General features: G+C 42.4%; 1 protein-coding gene across 1 annotated transcript in view; it reads right to left on the bottom strand.

Annotated features, from left to right (window-relative positions):
- RBM39 (RNA binding motif protein 39) overlaps positions 1 to 11,027 on the bottom strand; it is a 30,618-nt gene that overhangs the window by 2,753 nt on the left and 16,838 nt on the right. The window contains exons 9-15 of the mRNA XM_010155368.1: positions 10,297 to 10,362; positions 9,172 to 9,376; positions 8,908 to 8,985; positions 3,207 to 3,239; positions 2,980 to 2,985; positions 2,013 to 2,088; positions 1,753 to 1,858 (exon numbers count right to left, since the gene is read on the bottom strand). Of these exons, the coding sequence (XP_010153670.1) occupies positions 1,753 to 1,858; positions 2,013 to 2,088; positions 2,980 to 2,985; positions 3,207 to 3,239; positions 8,908 to 8,985; positions 9,172 to 9,376; positions 10,297 to 10,362 (570 nt within the window). The remainder of the gene's footprint in view (positions 1 to 1,752; positions 1,859 to 2,012; positions 2,089 to 2,979; positions 2,986 to 3,206; positions 3,240 to 8,907; positions 8,986 to 9,171; positions 9,377 to 10,296; positions 10,363 to 11,027) is intronic.

The raw sequence follows: 11,027 nt of genomic DNA, 5'->3' as shown, positions 1-11,027 counted from the left end.
CTCTTTCCCACTGCGATGTGACTCATTCCTTCTCAGCGGTACACTGGAGATCAGGGGCTGATGTTTAAGGGACTAAGCACTTAAAACGCAGTTCTGCCCTCAGCCTCCCCCTGCACAGGCAGCCAAGCTGCTGAAACCTTGAAATGAGATACAGCAACAGCGAGCTTTAGTTCTCCTTAGCACACCACAGTACAGACTGGTGCACTGGTACATGAGGCCACGTGTTCAGCTGGGACTGCAATTTTTTCACCCGCAACAAATCCCGTATTCCTTATCAACAGCCCCTAGCGTGGAAGTCTGTCTGGGAAAGAGCCCTCAAGAGATGGGAGATGAAAACATGTAAAAGGTAACGCAACCAGAATCTAAGCCTGGAAAACAGAACAGCCCAGCAGATACTTCTGCTCAAACACAGTGTTTTGTATCTGTAGAGTGAGTACTTTACATCTGGGTTATCACTGTGACAAAAGGGGTTTCGTGCAACAAACAGCTAACTCATGACAAAGCAGCTGCAGTTTTCTCCTTTAAATCCTCTTGCTGACGTGAACCAGACTTGCTGCCCCTGTGCTCAGAACCTACATGAAGTGTATGTGGAAGACTCTTGTGGGGTTTTCGGGTTTGCATGTTGGTTTGTTTGTTAGGTGTTTAGGTATTTTCCCCGTGGGACAAAAGGATGCTGTTTTCACTACAACAGCAACAGACTAATGTATGAAAGGTTTCTGCCTCCCAGCAGTCCAGCATCGCAGTGACCGTGCGATTAAAACAACTGCTAGGAAAGACTGTTGGTTCATGCACTACAGTGCAGCCCGTCTCTCCAACACCTCAGCAATCCGTATGAAAGCGTTTCAAGTGACAAGAGTCTCGCTTAGAAGCAGCACGATGATCACAACAGTCTATGAGTGCCAAGTGCATTACCAGGGCACAACAGTCCCATCTAAGCCACATACTGACAGCGGCCATAGTGCAGATTCACACAATGCAACAGCACTGCCATGGGCTGATGGTTAGAAATTCATCTATGAGAGCGTCTGTACTTCCGTCTGGGCTGTGAAGTCTATATAAAAGGGGTTCAGGAAGGTCAAATCTCTTTACAGACCTTCCAAGGTTTATACTTTAAGAGCTGAAATACAGGGGAAGAGATAACCAGTCTGTTGTTGTGCAAACAAAGTGACAACAAAAGAGAAATGTATTAGCCTTTTGAAGATGCAGACTCAGAGTCCCTCAAACAGGCATTAACCTGTCATTAAATCTGCATCAGCCACCCCTGTTGTCCTCCTCCCTGCTGTACCTCGATGCTCCTGCTGCCCACTGCAAGACTTGAACATTCCTAGCAAACACAACTGTTTCCAAGCACAGGAGGAGGCACCTACGTAACCGCACACCAAGGGTCTGCTGGAGCCTGTATTCTTTAGCAAGAGGAAATGAAGCCCCTGGTTTTTGGGAAATGCACAGCTTAAGGGAAAAGCCAAATGCCACAAATGAAAGAGGTCGCTACTCTTCAGCCTCTATTTCCACAGTAACTTCAGCTCTGTAAATCTGTAAGAGCAGACTGCAGCACCAGCAAACTGCTCTTACACCTGCATTTGAGTTACACACAGTGACTCAAACCAGGATGGAACCTTCTGCAGAAACTGCAGAGTAATTTAGATTCAGCTTAGGGAAAAAAAGTAATAGGATTTGCAATGTTCCCTGTATGCACTACAAAGCAACAAAACTCCCAAAACCTGCTCAGTGTCTCCCCAAAACCACGCATACCTGAGCTGAGTTTTTGTCTACATAGATGTGGATAACTCCTCCGTGTTTGTTACATTCCTCAATCACATCATCTTTAATTTCTGTATCCCAGCCAGCTTCTTCTTCACTGTAGGGTGTGGAGAAAGAAGAGGACAGAGATGGAATTGTTATTACTTGGACAACATCCACCCCAAAACCCGTAAAAAAAACCCTCTGCAACATTCCAATCCCTTTCCCAGATGTTACATCAACGAAAGACAAAAAGTAAGTCCATCACTTACGTCTGCGGATTAAACATGTTGGAAAGCTGGAAGCATTGTGTTGCAAGTGGTTGTACAGAAGCAGCTGCAGCCAGAACTGTTGTAAGGGGAAAAAAATACCATTACCAAATGTAAGAACCCCCTATGCATGGCTTGAATTTAAATAGGTATCTTCCATCTCTTCTTTGTAACCCCAACATTCAGAAATAATAGCAACAGGTTCTAACCAAACAGAAAAGTGGAGGCACGAAAGCTAAAGTCGTTGCCTAAACCCTACCTATGATGGAGAAATCTGAAACTGATCTACACAGAAAATCACAGATAAACTACAGTTGTAGCTAAAGGGAGGAAAGACAGCCCTGTACACTGATTTTGGCAGATCTTCAATTTAAACATTTAAATGCAGGTACATGCACCTTCACATGCATCTAAAACTTCTGCCTGAGCTGTATGCCAGCAGCACCTTTAGATTTGTTCTCTCCTTGCAGAAAGCCAGCAGCAGCCTAGGATGAACTGGCACCACTCAGGAGGTGACAGACATCTTAGAATTCTCAAAATAGATTTTAAGCGTGTTGAATTATCCTTCAAAAAAAGCATCTCTGTACTTCTGTCCTTTGGAACTGAGTCACATTGGAAATATGTGCTAACTAAAATTATAAACATTTTTACTGTGGAACAGATGTACATTCTTGCCCTCTAACCATGAAATCTGTCATTGACTGTTGCTCATCGTGACAGAACATCTTATTAAAGATAACCACTGTCTCGTGGGTTGCAAGCTTCTGTTCATTTAGCTGAGCCAACGGCCACTTTCCCTCTGCATATGCAGACAGAGTAAGAGATGACTAATGCAGGGACAGTAACCCCAAACTCCTGAGTCTGAAACGGCCCCTCTAGTTCCTACCCGTAAGGCAGGGAAAAAACCCACAGCCGACTACACCTAAAGCCCCACACAAAATCACAAACCCACACATTTTCTAGGACTAACACGTGGCTGGGGAACGTTGCCAACCCTGAGGAAACGCTACGAAGGCCACGTGTTTAACGTACATTCTGTTATTTTCAGTCAACAGTCAGCAGGCAGTATGATTCCTACAGACCCTGACACAACACTACTTCCCAGGCTGTTGGCAAGCTCTACACCTGAAGTGTTTTGCTTACAGGCATCTGTAACAAAACCCACTGGTGACAAGTTACAACAAATGCTGGGTTTACCTTCACTCTGCTGAGACAGTCTTGTTTGCAAATCTAGAAGAAAAATACACACAAGTTAATTAGTATTACTTACTAGTGTTGCTTAGTGCCATTATTGTATCCTTACATGCCAGCCAGGCTGCTTAGCTTGCATTTCTGCGGTTAAGAGCCTGAAGTGCCTCAACCCATTCTCACTGTTTGTCTCTAGCTGTGAGTACTTTAACTACTTTCACAGCTTCTCAGATGGAATATTCTGCAGGTGACAGAGATCCAATGACCACCAAAGTAAGCGTATTTCAAAGAGAAACAAAACCTTAAAAAGGAAAGACATGACCACGTCCTTTAATTCGATTAACACCTTGCATTTACTGTGCTTGAACTACACCTACGAGCATTTTGTTCCATGAGAAAATAATTACAGCAATCCTTACAGGCATTACAGTTTGGCATCTTTACGCTCGGAGAGCACTTAAGCACACAGTCAAAATGTGATGTTCTGAAAGCAGTTATCAAATTTAGTTTCAAGTAGAATAAGGTGGTATTTCACCTGTTATCTTTTGCTATGTATGTCATCATGACACAAGTTACTTCGGTATTTTTCAAATTCAACACACTTTCAAGTGTCCAGAGCACTTGATCTGCCAAGAAAACACTAAGTACTCGTTTAATAACATACTACTGTCCCAAACTGAAGTAATGGGAACAGACAAACAGCCATTCTAACCATTTTTGAAGTACATAACTCCAACACGTGACATCTTTAATGGAAAATTTCAGAATGCAAGAAACAAGCACCATCATCACTAATGTTCCAATGGAATTCACGCAAACACAAGGAGTGAAGGCAGAAGTTAACCATCACTTAAGTCACTTGTTTAGAAAGCAGCAAAGTGATGGACCCCAAGTAAGCTTCCAAGCTTACCTGGAAATACCTGAACCTATCAGGTATCGACTCACCTTTTTCCTAAGAAACCCTCCTCCAACACAGGGGGACCAACAGGAATGACTTTTTTTGCTCTAAGTATTAGGCAGTGAGAGCCCTGAAGACAAGTCTTCCTCAGGTGCCTTCCCTAGTGACGTCCACAGAAGTTCACATACTGAGCACCGTATTGGAAAACAGAGGTGGAAGGAGCAAGCTCTGAAGGCTGAGCTGTAGCAGGAATTGGCTACATTTAGCTTGTGTTCCAGCTGGATCTCAACACAATGAAGTCATCAATTCCTTAGAGTAAGAAATACCACAATGGGTAAGACTGTCTCAGCCTGTATGCTGCAGAAACTGCATGGGTTTGGCCAAATCTCTGTTTAATCGCTAACCAAAGTTTTTTGTAAACAAACGTGTTAAAAACCCCCACTCAAATGTCCTAAATCACTCCAGTTGGAAGAGGACAGACTTCTCCCCCTGCACTTCTGACCAACTGCACGTCTACGTCGTGTACAGCTGAAAGCAGATACACGCACTGCAGCTCAGCCTGGGGCTCTACAGCCAACACTCCAGCCCACCTGCACCACACGGGGCAGATCTGCACACATCTCCAGTTCACACTCTGTCTAGGGCTGGGAGACAAATCTGCTTCAGACACAGGAAGATCAGCTAACAGTATCTTGGGGCAACAAGTCTCATAGGTTGGTTATCTACCACCTGAGACACTGCCCCCTGTCCACCAAATCTTTCATCAACTAACTGAACTATCTTGTGGCCCATGACTAAGGAATGCTCCTCGCACTTCCACATTCACTCAGAATCGAGAAATTCATGGTCACGCTGCGCTGTCAACTCTTATTCTTCCCTCCATGCAGTTCTTAATAGTATGTTGAAACAAAAATGAAGTTTTCATAAGAGAAGCCTTGTTCAGCATGACCAAGAAGTACATGTTTAGTACCGAGAAAGCAGAAACACACAAGTGCCTATAAAAGCATTTTTTGTCTTAAACCAAAACGAAGTTACATGTTTATTCTGAAACACAGCTAGCTTTAAAATGGGAATACTTGGCAGACTTGTTTAAGTAATCACTTACAAGAGATCAGGTCCTGGATAATACCTACTGGTCTTTCTATTGCAACACACTATCTCAATCTTTTTCATAAACAGGTGGTTGCTTCCCAAAAGTAAGGAGCAGTCTGTCCCACAAAGCATCAGAAGAATGTTCTATAGCCTCATGATTATTTTAGGTTTCACATTTTCAGACAGAATTTACTAGGTCACAGGAAATACACAGCTCAGCTGTTAAGCTTCAGTTCTTTTCCCTGGTGAAATTTTCTCCATAGGAATAATGTCCAAGTTCTCAGGTCTCCCATAAAACTAATCTTTTAGCTTCGCTATTTTAGCTTGTTCAACCCATCTTTAAACTGGGCGACCAGAACTGTTCATAAACGTGTATGTTACATCTCAGCTGCTCAAGGATACTACCTCTAGGGACACGGCTGCCCTCTCAAAAAGGCACCACATGGACAGTCCGTATGCACTCACTGATAAACCACAGTATTTAGATATTTTCCTCCTTCTTTGCCATCTTCCACTGCTAAGCTCCCAGGCTACTGAATTTGTTTCCACCCTGAACAGGTGAACAACATACAGCAATCCCTTAGTGACAAGGCCTCTTTATTTACTCACCTCACTCTTACTCTTGTTGAGCATAGTTACTCATGTATGTATCAAGTAAGCCCAACACCTGAACTTTGGCTTTAACAACAGTCCCTAACCTTTCTAGTTTTCACCTGAAGAAATTCCTTCCAGCCAGCTTCTTTACGTATTTTATACTTACTATACTACCCACTTCTCCAGTTCAAGAGCTTCCAAATGAAAAAAGTCCAAAAGTTCAGGAAGAACAGTTCTACTACTGCTCCTCTATCTAGGAAAGTCAGTGGTATCAAACGTGTTAGTCTTTAAATGCAGTTTCTCCGGAAGGAGACTGTACTTCAATAATATTCTCCAATTTACCCATCTTTAGTATGGCTTTTGAAGGAGAGAAGTGAAGTCAGAGTAACAGAACTGGGAAGTGGCAAGGTAATGGTGTTCTTCCTTCCTTTTAAGTGTGGGCAATTCAGAATTAGATGTTCCAGGTATGTATTGTATCACAGGCTCGATATATTCATCAACAATACCAGATATCAGACCTCATGTTTCACGTGCCTATCCCCTCATGAATTTGATGGGAGCTTTCTAGCTCTGAACTGCGTACGCTCAGCTCTTCCTTCCAGCCTTGCTTCTAACCTTGTGAACAACTTTTTTTCTATTTTAATCTTTATTTCTAGCTTCTGAACTGCGTACGCTCAGCTCTTCCTTCCAGCCTTGCGAACAACTTTTTTTCTAGCTTCCCTTCCTCAAACTCCAAACATCTTAACTGGTGTCCCCACTATAAACTGAGGCAATGAGATTATTCTGAAATACCTTAGGAGTATTTATTCATTCAACCTCAGCCCTGCTTCCTTGAAGAGTTGGTAAGCCTTTACCTATGCTTCCATGTCTTTTACCAAGGTCTACCTCAACGTGACTGTTGGCAGGTAATTCTTACTTCATCTTTTTCCCAAGCTAAAACTACTGTTCTATTATCAATCCTTTCTCCTGTTCTTCACAGACTCTGTGCTTATTCCTTTCTTTTGAGGTGGTTAATCACCCAGTTCAGTGTAGAGCCCATTTGTAAGAGGACTGTTTCTTCTTTCTGCGGAATACAGATCCAATATAGCACTAGCAATTTGGAACTGAAGAGGTTTTTCACATCCTGCCAGTTCAAACACCCAAGCTGTTCAGAGCAGATGACTTTACTACCTTGTTTCTTCAACCACTGCTTTTGAAACCAGAAGCCGTAGGTACAGACCTATTTTGTTTATGCTTCCATTTAAACCTGAGCAGCTCATGATCCCTCAAGTCAACGGTAATTTCTGTTCTCATCCACAACGTCTTCATTACTTACCAAATTGAGTTTAAAATAGCATCCCCTCTTCATGAGTCAGTGAGTGTTTGATGAAGAAATTTGTCGGATATCACATCCAGGAATATCTGGGCCCCACCATTATTACTAGCAATTCTTCTCCAATCTGTATCAGGGAAGTTAAAGTCTCCCATAATGACATAATTCCCGGTAGTAATTTTCTCTAACAAGAGTAAAGAGACCTTTAATCCATAACCAAATCTCAATTTGGGGATAGCTCATGTCTATGAAAGTAAAAAGCTTTATCTTTTTCCAAAGTTACCTCAGTTGCACGTCTGCATTATTCCTTTTGTACAAAACAAGTGGAATAAACCATGCTCCTACCACTTATATTTCTAGTTTCTAAATATGCACATTCTTAAAAACCCTATATTCAACCTTATCATTTATTCCTCTACAGCCATGCTGTCTCATACCGATTCCATGCTACCCTAATACTTCAGCCATGCCAGACATTTTTGCCCATGTTCCTGATTTGGGAGTTCGGATTTCTTTGGCTTGTTTAAGCATGGGGCTGGGGAAAGGAGTGGTGTTTTTAAAACTGTTTCCTCCTCGTTGACTACACCTGTTTCCAAGCAAGACTGTTGCACCACTATCCCCGACCTTAAAGGTGATCTATTTTTAGTGGTTTTTACCTTTCCTTCTCTTTCTGAACTTGAAAGGCTTTTTCCTTACCACTGTCTCTCTCATCTTTTTCTTCTGACATAGAAAAAACCTTGTTCTTCAACCTGCATTTTTCTTTTCACTAGCCCGTTCATTTTCCTCCCCAGGGTGTACCTACACAAGTATCCTACTGTGGTCTTTTAGCAACTGCCTGCAGTTTCACGTGTGCTCTCCTCAAAACTGCACCTGCACTTCCGTCACATGATTCAGGTGTACCCTAGATCTGACTCACTGTCACAAACTCTGCTGGAAGAAAAACAAAACAATGTCTGTTCTTTCTTGATTTTCTGACACTTCCCACACGTTCCAGCACCTAGTTATTTGTGACATTCAAGTCTTTACTGCTATGACAGCTTCATGCCCTTTGTTCTTCTATTAATAAAATATAACAAGAAGAAATCCCACTCTGTAAATTCCTCATCTTCTACAGGAAGTTTCTCCTTTCTCTAGTTCTGAGGCCCTCTTGAAGAGTTTGTTGTTCAGGCCAGCTATGAACTAGCAACAGCAATCACATCCTCAGCTCCATTCCCTCTCAGAACAAAAGAAAGTCCCAGTAACACTTCCAACATACCCACGTGCAGAACACACAAACCATAGCAGATTTCAAGCAACACACCAATTCCCTGGGGCACAGTGTCCTTCCTCACCACGACATACACTGTATAAACTAACACTACTGTACGCTTCGTGGTCACGGCCCTCAAAATCCTAGTAACCTTCTTGTCCTGCTACAGCTGGTTTTGGGGTTTTGTATGTGGGTTCCCCCCCCCCAAGAAGAGTCAACCCCTTCCATTTACGAGTCTGCCATTTGTAACAGTCAACATTTAAACTGCAGTAGAACATGAAAGTCCCCATTAGCACAGGGAATAATAAAGATAGAGAGGAAAGCATGGGATGAGTTAAGTGAACTACAACAGATTTGCAAACACTAATGCAAAGTGAATCACATCCATCAAAGCTGTCGTATACTGCCACTGTTCATTTGCTCATGGATTTGCAAGGTTTTGCAGTCTGTAAAACATGCTGTAATACTTCTCATTTTAAAAGATCACAAAACGTAGTTAAGTATCTCTTGTCCCAAAACTATAAAGCACAAAAGTATTTTTGAAAAATAAGTCATCATTTCTTACCTGCCACAGCTCCAAATGCCAAAGACCCACTCATCTGCAGAGCCTGCTGTGCAGCTGGAGGAATCTGCAAGCCAGTACCTAGAAGAGAATAGGAATGTGCCTTGAGGCAAGCACTTTTCACTCAGTTAGGGATGCAGCAACAAAAATCTTGCTGTTGTCAAAAGCTTCAAAGTACCACTCTAGGAATTTAGCATAATATTCTGTGGGGTGTAATACTGCAAACTTCTGTGTTTACATACATGTCCTATTAATCATCACACATACCTTCTGCAAGTCTTGCCATCAACTGAAGGCGACCAGTTGTTCCCAAGTCAATTCCAGTCCGTTCCAACTCATCACTATCCAAAAACGAACTAGCACTGGAAGCATCAGTGCGCTCAGTTACGTGTCCAACTTTCATTGGTCTACCAGCTAGCTCAAATCCATTGAGTTGTTCCAAGGCCTTTTTGGCACACTCAGAGTCCGAGAACTGTAGATTGGAAAAATACAAATTCAGCAATACTGCCTACAGTATTCTGCAACACTTCTACAGTATAATAATATCCACAGTTATATAAACACGAGAAACACTACATTTAAGATACCAATAGCTATCAGCTAACTTCAATATGCTCCCTATTTTTCATTTAAACCAAATTCACACAAGTTTGGATACTCACTTTCTCATGTTTAGATAAGAACACATTTAAATATGTGTTACTGTTGAAACGAGAACATGTAGATGCGGCGATCAACAGACATCATGGCTGTGGTTCTCTTTCAACATTTTGCAAGAATGATGGTCATTTCCTTTGCAAGTGCCATGCATTTACTGGCTATTCCTAACAGACATTCTACTTTATGCTGTGTACCATCAAATTAAATATACAAATATTTTGTCAGTGCTAAAACCATCAAATATTTGTTATCTAATTAGTCTGGTTTCATTTGTCTCCCAAGTTCCCAAGTTGCCAGCTGAAACTTTTTTTCCCCACAACTAACTGCCATGTCAGTCAAGTATCAGAAGTTCACAAAATTATGTATCTGAGGACAAAGAGGAAAAATGTTTTCAACTGAAAGTTTTAGCCTCTAAAATTTTATTTCCCCCAAAAAGCTCAGATTCAATCACTTTCATAGCCCTGTGAAAATGCCAGTCTTTGCCTGCAGAAGACAGCATTGCTTTACCAAGCACTGACCCCAAAGCATACTATTCCATTCTGAACATGGGAGTGTTACAACCATAATACCCACAGAGAACTGGCAGAAACAAAGAAAAAGGCCCTTGTTGCATGGCCTGCAACATGACATTTCTAAGATGAGACTTAACAGAGACTGCCAAGCAAGCTACATCGCTACATGGGAAGGTTACACTCAGAAATTGTCTATGGAGTCTGGCAGTTGTAGCCATACCGTAATAAATCCATATCCTTTTGAGCGTCCAGTTTCACTGTCCATCATCAGCTGAATGCTTTCAATCTAAAAATAAGAATATATTTATGATCAGACATTTTAGAACAAACCACAAGAAAACAAAACAAACCCTGAATACAGCCCTGCCAAATATACATGTATGACTAAAACTACTATTTTTTTTTTAAATCAGTTCCTCATTCCTTAAGTCAAAATTAGTGTACAGGCAGCTACATACACACTTTCATACCAAAACAGAAGCCAGTAACATAAGGGTTATGTACAGTTTATCCCGAGCCTAGCTACAGGCAGAGGCTTGGTCCTGACACAACATTTGTGTCTCCCAGGTCTCAGTCTTGGGGCCGGTCTTGTTTAACATATTTATCAATGAGCTGGGTGAGGGGATTGATCGCTCCCTCAGTCAGTTTGCAGAGAACACCACATTGGGTGGAAGTGTTGATCTGCTGGAGGGTAGGAGAGCCCTGCAGAGGGACCTGGACAGGCTGGATCCATGAGCTGAGGTCACTTGTATGAGGTTCAATAAGGCCAAGTGCCAGGCCCTGCATTTAGGCCACAACCACCCCCGGCAGTGTTACAGGCCTGGGGACAAGTGGCTGGAAAGCTGTCAGGCAGAAAAGGACCTGGGGGTGTTGGTTGAAGGCTGGCTGAATATGGGCCAGCATGTGCCCAGGTGGCCAAGAAGGCCAACTGCATCCTGGCCTGTATCTAGA

Source organism: Eurypyga helias, unplaced genomic scaffold, assembly GCF_000690775.1.
Source record: "Eurypyga helias isolate BGI_N326 unplaced genomic scaffold, ASM69077v1 scaffold17197, whole genome shotgun sequence".
Lineage (NCBI taxonomy): Eukaryota > Metazoa > Chordata > Aves > Eurypygiformes > Eurypygidae > Eurypyga > Eurypyga helias.
The sequence above is the reverse complement of the archived record's forward strand: the minus strand, read 5'-3'. Positions and strand labels throughout refer to the sequence as shown.